Source organism: Doryrhamphus excisus, linkage group LG19 (assembly GCF_037039965.1).
Source record: "Doryrhamphus excisus strain RoL-2023G ecotype Guam linkage group LG19, RoL_Dexc_Guam_v1.1, whole genome shotgun sequence".
Classification (NCBI taxonomy): Eukaryota; Metazoa; Chordata; class Actinopteri; order Syngnathiformes; family Syngnathidae; genus Doryrhamphus; species Doryrhamphus excisus.
Window position 1 is genome coordinate 14,395,029 of NC_136375.1, and position 21,134 is coordinate 14,416,162.

Genomic DNA, 21,134 nt, shown 5'->3' on the forward strand with positions numbered 1-21,134 from the left:
CATATGGTCAAATATATAAGTAGGTAGATAGGTGGATGACCATGCGGTCAAATATATAGGTAGGTAGATGGCCATGTGGTCAAATTTATACGTATGTAGATAGATAGGTAGATGGCCATGTGGTGAAATATATAGGTAGGTAGATAGATAGGTAGATGGCCATGTGGTCAAATATATAGGTAGGTAGATAGATAGGTAGATGGCCATGTGGTCAAATATATACATATGTACATAGGTAGATATGTGGTCAAATATATAGGTAGTACTAGCCAACTGCTTCCCTTTTCTTTACAGATCACGTTGTAGATTGCAGAAAAAAGCGGACGTTGTTATGATGCAATTATAGCAGTACCAAAAGTGTCTTATACTGAGTTGATCATCAATAAAGGAAGTACTTGTAAGTATGACTTACGCTACTTTGATACAACTGTAATAGTACTAAGCTGTCCATGTGCATCAATTGTGAGGCGGTTGCTCGAGAGCAAAGTGGAGCTCAGGTACGTGAGGAGGATCCTTGGCTGATGATTGCGTTCATGTTTGTGGAGTGATGTGAGCTGGACTCAGTTCTTGCCACCCCTACTAGCCGGGGCACGCAGCCGTGAGCCCAGAGAGGTCAAGCCGGGTCAGGCTCCCCGGCCTGTGTACAGGTTTTATTGTCGCAGTGGATGAGCCTCCCACGGGGGCTCACACCGCCACATTCAAACACACACACTGCAGCTGTAGAGGAGGTTGCTATGGCAACAGTTTGCCCTGCCTCTCTGCACACCTTTCCTGTCCAATGTATGCATATACAACAGTAGAACATATACAACAGTAGAACATATACATCAGTAGAACATATCCAGCAGGAACGTAAACGTGTATTTATTTGTCTTTGTCCTTTTTCCTCGCCAGCATTTGTCTGAGCTGCTGGCCACCGTTCGCCTGCCCTTCATCCACCCGTCCTACCTGCTCAACGTGGTGGACAACGAGGAGCTCATCAAGTCATCTGAGGCGTGCAGAGACCTCGTCAACGAGGCCAAGCGCTACCACATGCTACCCCACGCCCGCCAGGAGATGCAGACCCCCAGGACCAGACCCAGGCTCTCTGCAGGTAACCATCTCCACCCACCTACTCTACCCATCTACCTATGGTTCTACTTACATTGCTCTCTAATTACCCGCGTACATACCCATCTAACTAGCTACCTACCTACCCATCTACCTATGTATCTACTTACATTGCTCTCTAATTACCTGCGTACATACCCATCTAACTAGCTACCTACCAACCCACCTACTCTACCCATCTACCTATGTATCTACTTACATTGCTCTCTAATTACCCGCGTACATACCCATCTAACTAGCTACCTACCTACCCATCTACCTATGTATCTACTTACATTGCTCTCTAATTACCTGCGTACATACCCATCTAACTAGCTACCTACCAACCCACCTACTCTACCCATCTACCTATGTATCTACTTACATTGCTCTCTAATTACCCGCGTACATACCCATCTAACTAGCTACCTACCTACCCATCTACCTATGTATCTACTTACATTGCTCTCTAATTACCTGCGTACATACCCATCTAACTAGCTATCTACCAACCCACCTACTCTACCCATCTACCTATGTATCTATCTAATTATCTATCTACCTACCCACCTATCTATGTATCTACTTCCATACCTCTCTAACTACCCACATACAGTGAAGAAAATAAGTATTTGAACACCCTGCTATTTTGCTATTTCTCCCACTTAGAAATCATGGAGGGGTCTGAAATTTTCATCGTAGGTGCATGTCCACTGTGAGAGAGATAAACTAAAAAGAAAAATCCAGAAATCACAATGCATGATTTTTTAACAATTTATTTGTGTGATACAGCTGCTAATAAGTATTTGAACACCTGAGAAAATGAATGTTAATATTTGGTACAGTAGCCTTTGTTTGCTATTACAGAGGTCAAACGTTTCCTGTAGTTTTTCACCAGGTTTGCACACACTGCAGGAGGGATCTTGGCCCACTCCTCCACACAGATCTTCTCTAGATCAGTCAGGTTTCTGGGCTGTCGCTGAGAAACACGGAGTTTGAGCTCCCTCCAAAGATTTTCGATTGGGTTCAGGTCTGGAGACTGGCTGGGCCATGCTAGAACCTTGATATGCTTCTTACGGAGCCACTCCTTGGTTTTCCTGGCTGTGTGCTTCGGGTCGTTGTCGTGTTGGAAGACCCAGCCACGACCCATCTTCAATGCTCTGACAGAGGGAAGGAGGTTGTTCCCCAAAATCTCACAATACACGGCCCCAGTCATCCTCTCTTTAATGCAGTGCACTCGTCCTGTCCCATGTGCAGAAAAACACCCCCAAAGCATGATGCTACCACCCCCATGCTTCACAGTAGGGATGGTGTTCTTCGGATTGTACTCTTCATTCTTCTTCCTCCAAACACGCTTATTGGAATTATGACCAAAAAGTTCTATTTTGGTCTCATCTGACCATAAAACTTTCTCCCATGACTCCTCTGTATCATCCAAATGGTCATATGCAAACTTAAGACGGGCCTTGACATGTGCTGGTTTAAGCAGGGGAACCTTTCGTGCCATGCATGATTTCACATCATGACGTCTTAGTGTATTACCTACAGTAACCTTGGAAACGGTGGTCCCAGCTCTTTTCAGGTCATTGACCAAGTCCTGTCGTGTAGTTCTGGGCTGATTCCTCACCTTTCTTAGAATCATTGAGACCCCACGAGGTGATATCTTGCATGGGGCTCCACTCCGATTGAGATTGACCGTCATGTTTAGCTTCTTCCATTTTCTAATGATAGCTCCAACAGTGGACCTTTTTTCACCAAGCTGCTTGGTAATTGCTCCGTAGCCCTTTCCAGCCTTGTGGAGGTGTACAATTTTGTCTCTGGTGTCTTTGGACAGCTCTTTGGTCTTCGCCATGTTACAAGTTAAAGTCTTACTGATTGTATGGGGTGGACAGGTGTCTTTATGCAGCTAACGACCTCAAACAGGTGCATCTGATTCAGGATGATACATGGAGTGCAGGTGGACTTCTAATGGGCAGACTAACAGGTCTTTCAGGGTCAGAATTCTAGATGATACACAGGTGTTCAAATACTTATTTGCAGCTGTATCACACAAATAAATTGTTAAAAAATCATGCATTGTGATTTCTGGATTTTTCTTTTTAGTTTATCTCTCTCACAGTGGACATGCACCTACGATGAAAATTTCAGACCCCTCCATGATTTCTAAGTGGGAGAAATAGCAAAATAGCAGGGTGTTCAAATACTTATTTTCTTCACTGTACATACCCATCTAACTATCTATCTATCTACCTACCCACCTACCCATGTATCTACTTCCATACCTCTCTAACTACTCACATACATACCCATCTAATTATCTATCTACCTACCTACCCACCTATCTATGTATCTACTTCCATACCTCTCTAACTACCCACATACATACCCATCTAACTATCCATCTATCTACCAACCCACCTACTCTACCCACCTGCCTATGTATCTACTTACATTGCTCTATAATTACCCATGTGCATACCCATCTAACTAGCTATCTACCAACCCAGCTATCTCTACCCACCTACCTGCAGTATGTATCTACTTCCATACCTCTCTAACTACCCACATACATACCCATCTACCTACCCACCTACCTATGTATCTACTTCCATACCTCTCTAACTACCCACATACATACCCATCTAACTATCTATCTATCTACCTACCCACCTACCTATGTATCTACTTGCATACCTCTCTAACTACCCACATACATACCCATCTAACTATCTATCTACCTACCCACCTACCTATGTATCTACTTGCATACCTCTCTAACTACACACATACATACCCATCTAATTATCTATCTACCTACCCACCTATCTATGTATCTACTTCTATACCTCTCTAATTACCCATATACATACCCATCTAACTATCTATCTATCTACCAACCCACCTACCTATGTATCTACTTCCATACCTCTCTAACTACCCACATACATACCTATCTATCTATCTACCAAGCCACCTACTCTACCCACCTACCCATGTATCTACCTTCATACCTCTCTAACTACCCACATACTGTACATACCCATCTACCTATGTATCCACCTACCCATCTACCTTCTAACCACACATGTAGTCACCTACCAATCTATCTATACCCACCTACTATGTAGCTGTAGCTGTGTAGATACACATCTTTCGACCTTCCTACCCCCTTATCTACCCCCAAACCTGTCGAAGTACTGCCTGTCATTTATTCATGTACCCATAGTATATCTACCTACTGTATGTATCCATGTACCTCGGCATGCATCATTCATACCCGCATTTGCCAATAGGAGTAAAAGTGTTGTAGTACATGACATCAAGTTTAGTGTGAAGGTGCACTGACTTTACAAAGTCCACTTGAAGACTCTGGATCTAATCCGACACAACCACTCACACACACACTCACACACACACACACACACACACACACACACACAAGGACCTACACACCTGTGCAACCTTGCCGCCTATGAAGTGTCTCCTCACACACACCAACACACTTCAGCGCTCTGCCGTATAAACAATCATTTTGTGCGTCACGCTGCGGTGACTTCAGCCTCCGTTTGCGTTAACGACTAATAAGCAAACACGCGGGGAGTCGCTTGGTATTTTCATTTAATTGCTCGTAATGACGTCGCTTGAGGCCCACGTGTGCCGGCCCGCCACTAAACCTTTTTAACTGGCGCTTGTGTACGTGGAAAATGACACATAATGGCACATAAATGCTGCTGGGGAGGGGGCGCATGCATGATGCATGACATGCCACCTGCTCAGTGTGTGTGTGTGTGTGTGTGTGTGTGTGTGTGTGTGTGTGAGATCCCGTTTTCTCGCTTTATGTGGCACCTAACGTTGTGTCTGTCTTGTTTTAGTCCAGTTTTTCTCTGAGGGAATAATGTACATGCAATGAATTCCAAACGCCATTTTTGGTAGTCTTATATGCACAAAACAATGTTGCAATGCAATCATCAACAGCATGATTTAGTCATAGTACATTCAGTATATAATATGAAACTATTTTTACACATTTATTATTCGATCATACAATAATGTATATAAGTCATATTCTCATTTTCTGAGAGTGAATTTGAGATTTTCATGGGTTTTCAGTTCTACTCGTCAAAAGAAATCACCGTTTTCTACCGTTTATCCTCACGAGGGTTGCGGGGGTATGCTGGAGCCTATCCCAGCTGTCTTGGGGGCGAGAGGCGGGTTACACCCTGGACTGGTGGCCAGCCAATCACAGGGCACATATAGACAAACAACCATTCACACTCACATTCATACCTATGGACAATTTGGAGTGGCCAATTAACCTTTTTTTTTTTTTTTTTAACTTTTAAGGGCCAGTGGCGTCATTAGGCCTATTTAAAAATTTTCTTAAGCCCCCCTAAATAATTGTATATTTTTTATTGATTTTTTTCATTTATTTTTTTTTACAAAAAAAATGTCTAACAAATTTTATATAATAGGGCAAAAGCAAAAGCTACTAGTAGTAGTACTAATAATCATTCATTAATATTCTACCGCTTATCCTCCCAAGGGTCTCGGGGGGTACTGGAGCCTATCCCAGCTGTCTTTGGGCGAGAGGCGGAGTGGGGTACACCCTGGACTGGTGGCCAGCCAATCGCAGGCCACATATAGACAAACAACCATTCACACTCACATTCATACCTATGGACAATTTGGAGTGGCTAATTAACCTCGCATGTTTTTGAGAACATGCACACTCCACACAGAGATGACTGAGGGTGGGATTGAACTCGGGTCTCCTAGCTGTGAGGTCTGCGCGCTAACCACTCAACCACCGTGCAACCATGAATGTACATCATTTTTCACTTTTGGTCATAATGTCATTTTGCGAGCACCTGTGTACCGTGGGTGCATCAGTTGTGTCACTGTTTGGGTACCACACAGCAGGGGGCGCGTTTATGTTTGCAGGATTGACGGGTGGGTCAGTTGAGATGAAGACCGGAAGGAGAGGGCCGGGTGAAAGGGTGTTAGATGATGGCAAATGAAAGTCGGAGTCCTTCAATGTGTGTGTTGAAGAATGGGGCTAAGCAGATGGGGCGCCACCTGAGCTCTGTTGATAAGACTGTCGAGCGTAAAGGAAACGAGAACCGCCATCCGTGAAGCACTTCTTGTTGAGTGAAGTATTTGTGTGCATGTGTGTACACGCATGAGGCATACATTGTTTTTGGTTTTACTCTTGGATACATGTGCAGCAAATGTAATTATGAATTGGAATGGCCTCTTTTTGTGTTTTCTTTCAAGTTTAAATACAATTTAAATACAATATAATGTGGTGTGTTCCCGGTTGTGCTTCCTAAAAGCATGTTTAAGCTAACCCGCTTCTAGTGCATCATCCTATTGACACTTTTGGTATTGTCATATCACCTCGTACTTTGGTATGAGGTGCATTATTAAAAAAAAAACAAAAATAAAAAAAAAACCTTAAACTGTATAATGGAAAGCAGGAAGTGAACAAATGTAACAAAAATAAAATTTTCATACCAACTCGTACTTCGGTACGTGATAAAAAAAAAAAAAAAATTAAAATAAATAAAACCAAAAAAATAAAATAAAATAAAAAAGGAAAGCAGGAAGTGAACAAATGTAACAAAAAAAAAAAAACCTTAAACCCATTATGTCATTGTATGGTCATACCACCTTGTACTTCGGTACGTGATTAAAAAAAAATAATAATTAAAATAAATAAAACAAAAAAATAGAATTAAAAAAGGAAAGCAGGAAGTGAACAAATGTAACAGTTAGTGATTGTAAGAGTACCAGATGGAGGGGTAGGATTTAATAAGCTTTGCTTCTTCCTACTCCTTTTGGACATGATGTGCTATATATATATCACTATATTGACGGTTACTATGGTACCCATTATGTCATTGGATGCTCATATCACCTTGTACTTTATGTGACAAAAATACAAAAAAAATAAATGAAAAAAATGAATGAATGAAAAATTATAATAAAATAAAGTTTTTAAAAAAACTATATTAGGAAAGCAGGAAGTGAACAAATGTAACAGTGATTGTAAAAGTACCAGATGGAGGGGTAGGATTTAATAAGCTCTGCTTCTTCCTACTCTTTTTGGACATGTGGAACTGTGAACTGATTATGTGATGCATTCAATTGTAATCTGATGTAATGTTCAAATGAAATTAAACCATTACCATTACTATTACTTTTGGAAAAAAAAAAGTAAAAACTAGCATCACATAAGCAAACATGGTTCCTGGTTTTACAAAAAGGGGTACTGTCTCTTTAAGTGCAAGCACTCTGTCCGGACAAGAGGCTTTTCTGCATCTGTTTAGCATTTGTTCAAGTGTTTGAACGCTTTGCTCATTTGCTTTATTGGATTTTAATCAAGTGGTCCAAATGTCTGTTCAGCATAGAAATGAGCTGCCGGTACAAAGCAGGGAAAAAAAAAAGTTGCTAGGAATCAACTGAGGAGTGTCGCCATGATTGTGTCCATTAGCTGCTAATTGTTCCATTAGCTGCTGGATGTGCGTGTGATGAGCTGTTGTTAGCGTGCGCAGGAGATCATGTCACCGGCGTTGACGGACAATGTAAGGAGGCTTCCTTGAATTCCAAGCACCGGCTCATAAGCTCCGTTTGCCAGGCATCAGCTGATCACGGCGTGGAATGTAACATCCTCACAGCTTCCAAGGACGCCACCCACCACTTTTGGCCGCCGCCCAATTTACACTTTTATTTTCCTCTCTTGCCGGCTGTGCTGGTCGTACGTTTAAGCTGTTAAGACAAAAGCGTCCTAACGTCAGGACTTTACTTGGTTCTTGTCCAGCTCCGGGTAATTATGTTTCTGTTTCCTGTTTCTCTCCGGGAGTCGATGCGGTGTGGAATCATTTGTGTGGGAATTCTTTACGCTGCAAAAAGACATTTAGCGTCTTAGCCTCAAAGTTTGAATCAATGCTAACTCCAGCATGCACGTTAGCATGACTGGAGACTAAATGTCTTGGCCAAAACTCTTGGTATTCTCCTCATGGTAGTCATCATCATCATGCATCTAATACCTCATGGTATTCATCATCATCATGCATCTAATACCTCATGGTATTCATCATCATCATATATCTAATACCTCATGGTTAGCCATCATCATCATACATCTAATACCTCATGGTATTCATCATCATCATGCATCTAATACCTCATGGTATTCATCATCATCATATATCTAATACCTCATGGTATTCATCATCATGCATCTAATACCTCATGGTATTCATCATCATCATATATCTAATACCTCATAGTATTCATCATCATGCATCTAATACCTCATGGTATTCATCATCATCATACATCTAATACCTCATGGTATTCATCATCATCATGCATCTAATACCTCATGGTATTCATCATCATCATACATCTAATACCTCATGGTATTCATCATCATCATACATCTAATACCTCATGGTATTCATCATCATCATATATCTAATACCTCATGGTATTCATCATCATCATGCATCTAATACCTCATGGTATTCATCATCATCATGCATCTAATACCTCATGGTATTCATCATCATCATGCATCTAATACCTCATGGTATTCATCATTATCATACATCTAATACCTCATGGTATTCATCATCATCATGCATCTAATACCTCATGGTATTCATCATCATCATACATCTAATACCTCATGGTATTCATCATCATCATATATCTAATACCTCATGGTATTCATCATCATCATACATCTAATACCTCATGGTATTCATCATCATCATGCATCTAATACCTCATGGTAGTCATCATCATCATACATCTAATACCTCATGGTATTCATCATCATCATATATCTAATACCTCATGGTATTCATCATCATCATATATCTAATACCTCATGGTATTCATCATCATCATATATCTAATACCTCATGGTATTCATCATCATCATATATCTAATACCTCATGGTATTCATCATCATCATATGTCTGATACCTCATGGTATTCATCATCATCATACATCTGATACCTCATGGTATTCATCATCATCATATATCTAATACCTCATGGTATTCATCATCATCATCATACATCTGATACCTCATGGTATTCATCATCATCATCATATAGTATTCATCATCATCATCATATAGTATTCATCATCATCATGCATCTAATACCTCATGGTATTCATCATCATCATACATCTAATACCTCATGGTATTCATCATCATCATGCATCTAATACCTCATGGTATTCATCATCATCATACATCTGATACCTCATGGTATTCATCATCATCATATATCTAATACCTCATGGTATTCATCATCATCATACATCTGATACCTCATGGTATTCATCATCATCATATATCTAATACCTCATGGTAGTCATCATCATCATCATATATCTAATACCTCATGGTATTCATCATCATCATACATCTGATACCTCATGGTATTCATCATCATCATATATCTAATACCTCATGGTATTCATCATCATCATATATCTAATACCTCATGGTATTCATCATCATCATGCATCTAATACCTCATGGTATTCATCATCATCATCATACATCCAATACCTCATGGTATTCATCATCATCATACATCTAATACCTCATGGTATTCATCATCATCATGCATCTAATACCTCATGGTATTCATCATCATCATACATCTGATACCTCATGGTATTCATCATCATCATACATCTGATACCTCATGGTATTCATCATCATCATGCATCTAATACCTCATGGTATTCATCATCATCATGTATCTAATGCCTCATGGTAGCCATCATCATCATGCATGGAATACCTCATGGTCTTCATCATCATCATGCATGGAATACCTCATGGTATTCATCATCATCATATATCTAATACCTCATGGTATTCATCATCATCATGCATCTAATACCTCATGGTATTCATCATCATCATACATCTAATACCTCATGGTATTCATCATCATATATCTAATACCTCATGGTATTCATCATCATCATCATATATCGAATACCTCATGGTATTCATCATCATCATTATACATCCAATACCTCATGGTAGTCATCATTAATTAATCATTAATCATAATGGGGGGGGGTGCATGAAGACACCAACGATGAAGATGACCAAACCGACCCCTTCGTGCGGGCCAATAAGCAGTTCTCAGTCAGGCGACCACCGGCAGCCAGGCAAGCCTAAGTGGTGTGTTTGTCAGACGGGGGGGGGGGGCGAAGGTGAGGCGGGATGAGTGGGGGGGGGGGGGGGACTAATCTTCATGCACTCTGAACGGAGGCCAACAAGCGCTTCATCTCTTTCCTGGATCAATACTCCAGACTCCCCCGATGTCCACGCTCAGTCAGACGTCTTTTGATGGCGGAGCTGACGAAACAACAACACTTCTTTTCTGCTTTTCATCTTAAGCTCTTTTTCTCAAAGCCGCAAACGAGGAAGCTCAAAGACCAAAAGGCAGAGTGGCAACCTTCCAAAAATGGCCGACACAGACGGAGCGAGTCGACAGCCGAGCGAGTGGACGTTTTCCCGTGTCGCACTTTGTGATGCTGCCTGCTGGATGTCAGACATTTTTTTTTTCCAGTCCAGGGTGTACCCCGCCTATCGCCCCAAAGATAGCTGGGATAGGCTCCAGCAACCCCCACGACCCTCGTGAGGATAAGCGGTAGAAAATGAATGAATGAATTATGGCATTATGAAAAAATTTGAAATTTTTGGAAAATTAATTTTAAACAAATTTTTAACAGCTGTGGAAAAATAGCTGGAATTTTACGAGAATAAAGTCAAAATATTAAGATAAAAAAATCATGTGTCTTTAGTAGCATGGAATATTGGGAGGAAAAGTTGGAGTATTATGACAAACAAAGTAATTATGGCAATGGTATTATGTACTATTAATATAGTATTATAACAATAAATTGGTGATGTCACCATAATATTAACATATTACTAATATCGAATAATACAATATTAAATTAGTGATGTCACAATAATATTAACATATTACTAATATCGACTAATACAATATTAAATTGATGATGTCACAATAATATTAACATATTACTAATATCGAATAATACAATATTAAATTGGTGATGTCACAATAATATTAACATATTACTAATATCGAATAATACAATATTAAATTGGGGATGTCACAATAATATTAACATATTACTAATATGAAATAATACAATATTAGACATTAGTAACTGTTGGGAATGAATTAAGATTATTGAAGAAGAATCTTGAACTCTTTAAAAATGCAACGCTTGACAGCCATCTTTGCCCCCCCCCCCCCAGGTGTGGCAGAGGTCATCGTCCTGGTGGGGGGGCGCCAGGCCATCGGCATGAGTCAGCGTTCCCTGACGGCGGTCACCTGCTTCAACCCGCAGAACGGCAAGTGGTACCCGCTGGCCAGCCTGCCCTTCTACGACCGGGAGTTCTTCAGCGTCATCTCGGCCGGCGACAACATCTACCTGTCAGGTAGGCCCCATGTGACAGCGTACAGGGTACCTTTATCGGAATAACCACCAAAACGGAATTCCGTGCGCTACCGCTAAAAACATGTCAATGTTGATGAACAGAATTTTTCTTAAAAGCAACTTGGTGCTGCACGGTGGACGAGTGGTTAGCACAAATGCCTCACAGCTTGGAGACCTGAGTTCAATTCCCCCCTCGGCCATCTCTGTGTGGAGTTTGCATGTTCTCTCTGTGCGTGCGTGGGTTTTCTCCGGCTTCCTCCCATATTCCAAAAACATGCTAGCTTAATTGGCGACTCCAAATTGTCCATAGGTATGAATGTGAGTGTGAATGGTTGTTTGTCTATATGTGCCCTGTGATTGGCTGGCCACCAGTCCAGGGTGTACATCATCCATTTTGCAGGACGACATATGTCATTACGGTTCTTAAAGGGGATCTATTATGCTAATTTTTGGGCCCTTTGTATTATATTTGAAATCCTATAGAGCAGCTACACACAGCTTTCTGGATCTTCCATAATCTGCACCTATTCCAGCTGGATTTCTATGGATTTCAAGTGCTTAGAAGGACTTTCGGTGTCGTGAACCCAACTTCCCATTTGGAAGTAGACTTGTATAGTCCCAAGTTTCTCAAGAACAGAGGTTACTTCAAGGCGTCTCTCAATGGTAGGTAGCATTAGCATTTTAGTGTTAGCTACAGTTTCTACAGCATGGGTAACTTCTACTGTGGTCATTACACGTTTTTTGCAGGACCACCAAAAAACTGTGGTAGAGCCACTGATTGCGGTGGGAAATGGCTACTATCAACCCCGTTCCATGTATGCACACTCTATAATGCTACACAGACTGTTTCTTACTGCTGGCTCTTCTGACTCTTCCACACCACCAAGTAACGTTGGTTTATTTCACGTTGTCAATTTGTGACATCACAAACCGCCAGTGTTAGAACACCCCCCTGAAAGCGAGCCTTCAGATCCATCCCAAACTTCTTTCAGGGTTCAATTCCAAGTGCACAAAACCTCATTTTAAGTCCCCTTTAAAATGTCCGGCACCAGAGCACAGACCTCCTCCAAGGCTGCGTTGCGTGATGTGCAACTGTATCCAGATCTGCACTAAAATGTTCCCTACAATCATTTTGTGCGTCACGCTGCGGTGACTTCAGCCTCCATTAGTCTTTGCACAATCCTGCTAACTCAAACAAACGTCCATTGGAGAAAATGACACCTGACATTTTACAGGGTGATTCTATTGTGGGTATTACGGTAGAAAGAAGCTACTTCCTGTCAAGAAAGGAGCAGCGGTGCAAAAAAAGGAAGTGTCTTTGTTGACCTTTGTCAAATCTTTCAAGAGCTTGAAAAGGACCCGCATCCTTGGTGGCTTTGAAGCGCCAGTAGCTTAGACGACCGCCGGATTTGCACCCTCCACGCTCCATTTGTGGCCTTTATTTGGCGCTGAACTCTGGAGAGGCGACGGGATTGCTCAGCGTTCACCCTTTTCCTTCCTCCGGCTTTCTATACATATCATTGGAAATGTGTGTTTGGACACGGGGACACACACGCCCATGTCCGCCGGGACTCGGAACCAGCCAGCTGGGGGAATCAGAGGCCTTCAGAGGCAGCCAATCAGCACGCTCCTGCCGCTAACCCCTTGTTTTGAAAAGTCTTGCAGCTTTCAGATGATTTATCTCTGTGCCGCTTCCAGGTGGCACGGAGTCGGGGGTGATGCTAGCTGACGTGTGGTGCTACATGTCCCTGCTGGACAACTGGAACCTGGTGTCCCGCATGACGGTGCCCCGCTGCAGACACAACAGTCTGGTCTACGACGGGAAACTCTACACCATCGGAGGCCTGGGCGTGTCAGGGAATCTGGACCACGTGGAGAGGTAAGCTGGTCCTGGACCGTCTTGGCTAACTTAGCAGGGTTAGACCACGAGACGCCTTCGTAGATGCAGCGGCATGTCATGCACGTAAATCATTTGGTCATAGAAATATCATTATAAGAATAAGAATATGTATCATACTTTTACCTTTGGTCATAGAAATATCATCATAATCATAAGAATATGTATCATACCTTTACCTTTGGTCATAGAAATATAATCATAATAAGAATATCATTCTAAACATAAATCATATCTTTAACTTTGGTCATAGAAATATCGTCAAAATAATAAGAATATCATTCTAAACATAAATCATATCTTTAACTTTGGTCATAGAAATATCGTCAAAATAATAAGAATATCATTCTAAACATAAATCATATCTTTAACTTTGGTCATAGAAATATCATCATAATAATAAGAATAATTTTAAACATAAATCATATCTTTAACTTTGGTCATAGAAATATCATCAAAATAATAAGAATATCATTCTAAACATAAATCATATCTTTAACTTTGGTCATAGAAATATCATCATAATAATAAGAATAATTTTAAACATAAATCATACCTTTAACTTTGGTCATAGAAATATCAAAATAATTAGAATATCATTCTAAACATAAATCATACTTTTAACTTTGGTCATAGAAATATCATCAAAATAATAATATCATTCTAAACATAAATCATAGCTTTACCTTTGGTCATAGAAATATAATAATAATAATAATATTAAACATAAATCATACCTTTAACTTTGGTCATAAAAATATCATCATCATAATAATAAGAATATCACTCTAAACATAAATCGTAAATTTAACTTTGGTCATAGAAATATCATCATAATAAGAATAATTGTAAACATAAATCATACATTTAACTTTGGTCATAGAAATATCGTCATAATAAGAATCATTTTAAACATAAATCATAACTTCACCTTTGGTCATAGAAATATCATAATAATAAGAATATAATTCCAAACATAAATCATACCTTTAACTTTGGTCATAGAAATATCATAATCATAATAATAAGAATATCATTCTAAACATAAATCATACCTTTAACTTTAGCCATATAAATATCATCATCATAATAATAAGCATATCAGTGTATGCATAAATCATACATTTACCTTTGGTCATAGAAATATCATCATAATAATAATATCATTCTAAACATAAATCATACCTTTAACTTTGGTCATAGAAATATCATCATAATAATAAGAATATCATTCTAAACATAAATCATACCTTTAACTTTGGTCATATAAATATCATCATAATAATAAGAATATCATTGTAAACATAAATCATACCTTTACCTTTGGTCATAGAAATATCATCATCATAATAATAAGCATATCAGTGTATGCATAAATCATACCTTTTCCATTTTCCACTGGTGGACCAAACTGTAATGGTATCTCCCTTGGCCCGTAGCCAATCCCTTTGCAAATGGTCTAAATATGATTATGAATATGATTGGGTGCTTTTTGGTGCCAGCAATCGGACTCGGGTTCCTGGCGTGCGACAGTCCAAGCGGTATTTCCTCCATGTTTACGTTTGTGTACCATCAAGTATGGAGTCGATTCCCTGCGACTGCGGTTCCTGTGCGGCATGGCGTCGTAGTTCCTAAGCGGTCTCCCCTTCCCGGGTCGGCCAGCGGCATCAGTCATTAAGCGGCGAGGAGCATCTTAATCATCCCAACGGCGCCAAGCAGCGCCGGTGTTTGCAGGCGGGAAAAAAGGCGGAGAAGGGAAGGAAGATTTGCAAGCGGGAGCAGCTGGTCGGCGACGTGGGCTCCGTGGAACAGGTGTCGTAAATTACAGCCGGCCCGGCCGCTTGGCAGCGTTCCTGCCGGATTATCAGCTGTTATTTATTTCATGGGGCTCATAAACACCAGTCACATCCTACGTGGTGCCTTCAGGCGCTTCTACGGACGATGGAAGCAAAGCCACGACGTTCGTCCGACACGTTTGTTTTTCTCTTTGTGATAGCGAGGCATTATCCATTTGTCAATGCCATAGAACATATTGCTATTTTTCATATATGTTTGATATGAAATGGTCATACCGGTACAGTATTTATTTGACTTGATGATATAGTTTGAATTTCATTAAGAAATATGGAAATGGTAATGGTTTAATTTCATTTGAACATGCATCAGATTACAATTGAATGCATCCCATAATCAGTTCCCAGTTCCACATGTCCAAAAGGAGTAGGAAGAAGCAAAGCTTATTAAATCCTACCCCTCCATCTGGTATTTTTACAATCACTAACTGTTGCATTTGTTCACTTCCTGCTTTCCTAATATTGTTTTTTTTTACTTTATTTTATTATATTTTATTTTATTTTTCATGCATTCATTTTTTTCATTTAATTTTTTGATATTTTTTGTCACATACCAAAGTACAAGGTGATATGACCATCCAATTACATAATTGGTATCATAGTGACCGTCAATATAGTGATATATATATATATATATATATAGCACTTAATGTCCAAAAGGAGTAGGAAGAAGCAAAGCTTATTAAATCCTACCCCTCCATCTGGTACTTTTACAATCACTGTTACATTTGTTCACTTCCTGCTTTCCTAATATAGTTTAAGTTTTTTTTATTTTTTTATTTTAATTTTTATATTTTTTTATTTTATTGTATTTAAAAAAATGTTATTCATTCATTTTCATTAATTCATTCATTTTTTTTTCATTATTTTTTTTTGTATTTTTTGTCACATACCAAAGTACAAGGTGATATGACCATACAAAGACATAATGGGTACCATTGTAACCGTCAATATAGTGATATATATATATTGCACATCATGTCCAAAAGGAGTAGGAAGAAGCAAAGCTTATTAAATCCTACCACTCCATCTGGTACGTTTACAATCACTGTTACATTTGTTCACTTCCTGCTTTCCTAATATAGTTTAAGTTTTTTATATTTTTTCATTTTAATTTTTTTTATTTTATTGTATTTAAAAATTTTTTATTCATTTTCATTAATTTTTTGCATTTTTTTCATTATTTTTTTTTTGTATTTTTTGTCACATACCAAAGTACAAGGTGATATGACCATACAAAGACATAATGGGTACCATAGCAACCATCAATATAGTGATATATATATATATATATATATATATATATAGCACTTCATGTCCAAAAGGAGTAGGAAGAAGCAAAGCTTATTAAATCCTACCCCTCCATCATTCCTTCACGTTTTCAATGTCTACACCATATTTGTATTTGCTGGTGCGTGTCCTTTCTGCTGTTACTAAATGATTTTAGTTTTATTTAGGTTTAAGGACAATATTATTATTATCAAAACATCTTTTTAGTGTGACCTTTTCTTCTCTGACCTTTCTAATGGTTTAGTCTGTACTCCCTCCGGAACAAAAAGCAGTGGTATCATCCGCAAATAATACATGACTTTGGAGATATCGTTGATGTACAAATAATAAGAAATTATATTTAGTTTTCTCCTCACTATCATTTTTTGCAGAGAGCGCATGGAACGAAGAAACGGAGAAGAATGAGAATGAGCTCGTTAGCGTCTCGCCGCCGCTTCTACTCTCTAAACGCCACATTTGGCGGGTCGAGGGGCCGCACCTTGACCCTCACCTGCCGTGCTTCCGCGCGATAAGAGAAAAGAAGTGCTAGCGTAGCGTCGTTTGTGACTGGAAAGCTAACCTCCGCCAGAATCATTAGTCAGCATTTGCCATGTTTGATATGCAGATGGCGGCAAGGAGGGGGACGCCGCCATCATTGATTGGCTGCGCTCGGCGCCTGACGGATGCGCACAGATTTGTACGCGCACACAGGCCGTGTCGAGTAGATCTTATTTGTGGCGAGGCCTCATTTGCAGTCCTCCGTGGCACCGCACCTCTTGGCGAGGAAACGCCAGCCCACGGTCGCCATGATGTTTTCAATCAGGACCGTCGCAAAGCTACCGGGGTGCCGCCTTTTCTTCCAGGAAGCACAAATCAACACTCAGGAGGACGCGGCCTGACTGTTCCCGTATTCGCTAATGACTTGACACCTTTTTGTATGGGGGGGGGGGGGGGGGTCGGGAGCAGTGGAGGCTTTTAACTTGCAATCAGATGTCCCGAACCGCCGCCTTTCCGCGAGAATGTCGATCTTTTTTTTGCCGAGTGATATGATTGTTTGAATAATTCATGGATGTCTAATGATGTGTCAATCACGGAAGTGCTTTTCCTTTATTTATCCTGCCGTGCGCTCACGTTTGTGCGTCCTTCAAGCTCCGTTGCGGGGTTAATATTTCATGAAGACTGTTCGCAACACGACACCCCCCCCCGTAGAGCAGCCGCCATCGCTCACTGGCATGTTCTGCCAAGGGATCATCTACAAATATCGATATTCGCACACCGTTTATCCTCACGAGGGTCGCGGGGTATGCTGGAGCCTATCACAGCTGTTTTCGGGCAAGAGGCGGGGTACACGCTGGACTGGTGGCCAGCCAATCACAGGGCACATATAGACAAACAACCATTCACACTCACATTCATACCTATGGATAATTTGGAGTGGCTAATTAACCTAGCATGTTTTCTATCCATTCACTTTCTCTTGGTCTTCATGGCTAATTCTATTAGTTCTAGTAGTTGGGTGGATGGCGCCAAGTGGTGCGGGATCCCACCCCGGGGGTCCTGTGGAATGACACTAGCAGTCAGCAACAAGATGCTCCCAAAGCCCCCCTGCAGAGGCTCTGGTGTGCCCCCCCCCCACTGAGCTAATCCCTTGTTCCTCGGGATTAAGTAAAATAGCGGCGCTGGCCCCCACTGTGTCAAGGTTCCCGCCTCCCCCCCCTTACAGCTCCGCTAACCCGGCAACCACCCACTACACTCTGTGACTCCCTGGGTCCATGCCGCCACATGGGGTCTCTCTCGGGCTGATTTTATCCTACTTTTTTTTCCTATGCTGCCACACAAGAGACTTGATGAATAGAAAACACTATGCTAACATCACCTTCAACAATGTCCATGTACACTATGCTAACATCACCTTCAACAATGTCCATGTACACTATGCTAACATCACCCTCAACAATGTCCATGCACACTATGCTAACATCACCTTCAACAATGTCCATGTACACTATGCTAACATCACCTTCAACAATGTCCATGCGCACTATGCTAACATCACCTTCAACAATGTCCATGCACACTATGCTAACATCACCTTCAACAATGTCCATGCGCACTATGCTAACATCACCTTCAACAATGTCCATGCACACTATGCTAACATCACCTTCAACAATGTCCATGCACACTATGCTAACATCACCTTCAACAATGTCCATGTACACTATGTATGCTAACATCACCTTCAACAATGTCCATGCACACTATGCTAACATCACCTTCAACAATGTCCATGCGCACTATGCTAACATCACCCTCAACAATGTCCATGCTAACATCTCCCTCAACAATGTCCATGCACACTATGCTAACATCACCTTCAACAATGTCCATGTGCACTATGCTAACATCACCTTCAACAATGTCCATGTACACTATGTATGCTAACATCACCTTCAACAATGTCCATGCACACTGTGCTAACATCATCCTCAACAATGTCCATGCTAACATCTCCCTCAACAATGTCCATGCACACTATGCTAACATCACCTTCAACAATGTCCATGTACACTATGCTAACATCACCTTCAACAATGTCCACGCACACTATGCTAACATCACCTTAAACAATGTCCATGCACACTATGCTAACATCACCTTAAACAATGTCCATGCACACTATGCTAACATCACCTTAAACAATGTCCATGCACACTATGCTAACATCACCTTAAACAATGTTCATGTACACTATGCTAACATCACCATCAACAATGTCCATGCGCACCATGCTAACATCTCCCTCAACAATGTCCATGCACACTATGCTAACATCACCTTCAACAATGTCCACGCACACTATGCTAACATCACCTTCAACAATGTCCATGCACACTATGCTAACATCACCTTCAACAATGTCCATGCACACTATGCTAACATCACCTTCAACAATGTCCACGCACACTATGCTAACATCACCTTCAACAATGTCCACGCACACTATGCTAACATCACCCGTCTCCAACCCACAGGTACGACACCATCACCAACCAGTGGGAGATGGTGTCTCCGCTGCCCAAGCCGGTGCACTCGGCAGCGGCCACGGTCTGCGGCGGCAAGGTCTACGTTTTCGGCGGCGTCAACGAGGCCGGCCGCTCGGCGGGCGTGCTGCAGTCGTATGTGCCGCAGAGCAACACGTGGAGCTTCATCGAGTCGCCCATGATCGGTGAGTGAGCGACGCGGAGCGAAGAACGGGACACTGAGGCGGGAGGACGTGACGATACTCTCCTGTGTTCAGATAACAAATACGCACCAGCGGTCAGTCTCAAGGGCTTGGTGTACATCCTGGGAGGAGCCTACGCCAGAGCCACCACCATCTACGACCCTGACAAAGGCAACATCAAAGCCGGAGCCAACATGAACCACTCCAGGCAGTTCTGCAGGTAACATCCATCCATCCATCATCACTCCTTCAGACATCCATCCATCCATAGTCACTCCTTCAGACATCCATCCATCCATCCATAGTCACTCATTCAGTCATCCATCAAAAAAAGTATCCCAGCTGTCTTGGGGCAAGAGGAAGTGTTGCCTATGAAATCCTCGCCATGACATGTTCCATCATCTTAGTTAGCATGTTAGCAATGTCCACGCGCACAATGCTAACATCGCCTTCAACTATGTCTATGCACAGTATGCTAACAACACCTTCAAGAATGTCCACGCGCACTATGCTAACATTGCCTTCAACAATGTCCATGCACACTATGCTAACATCGGCCTCAACAATGTCCACGCGCACCATGCTAACATCACCTTCAACAATGTCCACGCGCACCATGCTAACATCACCTTCAACAATGTCCACGCGCACTATGCTAACATTGCCTTCAACAATGTCCATGCACACTATGCTAACATCGGCCTCAACAATGTCCACGCGCACCATGCTAACATCACCTTCAACAATGTCCACGCGCACCATGCTAACATCACCTTCAACAATGTCCACGCGCACTATGCTAACATCACCTTCAACAATGTCCACGCGCACCATGCTAACATCGCCCTCAACAACGTGCACCATGCTAACATCGCCTTCAACAATGTCCACGTGCACTATGCTAACATCGCCTTCAACAATGTCCACGTGCACTATGCTAACATCGCCTTCAACAATGTCCACGTGCACAATGCTAACATCGCCTTCAACAATGTCCACGCGCACCATGCTAGCATCGCCTTCAACAATGTCCACGCGCACCATGCTAGCATCGCCTTCAACAACGTCCACGCGCACCATGCTAACATCACCCTCAACAACGTGCACCATGCTAACATCGCCCTCAACAACGTCCACGCGCACCATGCTAACATCGCCTTCAACAATGTCCACGCGCACCATGCTAGCATCGCCTTCAACAACGTCCACGCGCACCATGCTAGCATCGCCTTCAACAACGTCCACGCCCGTTGCCTATGAAATCCTCGCCATGACACGTTCCA

General features: G+C 41.4%; 2 protein-coding genes across 2 annotated transcripts in view; one reads left to right on the forward strand and one right to left on the reverse strand.

Annotated features, from left to right (window-relative positions):
- The window catches only part of klhl29 (kelch like family member 29), a 124,767-nt gene that overhangs the window by 101,402 nt on the left and 2,231 nt on the right, over positions 1-21,134 (forward strand). The window contains exons 10-14 of the mRNA XM_058057548.2: positions 895-1,093; positions 11,425-11,607; positions 13,305-13,485; positions 19,661-19,854; positions 19,927-20,071. Of these exons, the coding sequence (XP_057913531.2) occupies positions 895-1,093; positions 11,425-11,607; positions 13,305-13,485; positions 19,661-19,854; positions 19,927-20,071 (902 nt within the window). The remainder of the gene's footprint in view (positions 1-894; positions 1,094-11,424; positions 11,608-13,304; positions 13,486-19,660; positions 19,855-19,926; positions 20,072-21,134) is intronic.
- atad2b (ATPase family AAA domain containing 2B) overlaps positions 7,977-21,134 on the reverse strand; it is a 74,664-nt gene continuing 61,506 nt past the window's right edge. Inside the window, exon 29 of the transcript XR_013630399.1 lies at positions 7,977-7,991. The gene's annotated coding sequence lies outside the window, so the exon portion shown is untranslated. The remainder of the gene's footprint in view (positions 7,992-21,134) is intronic.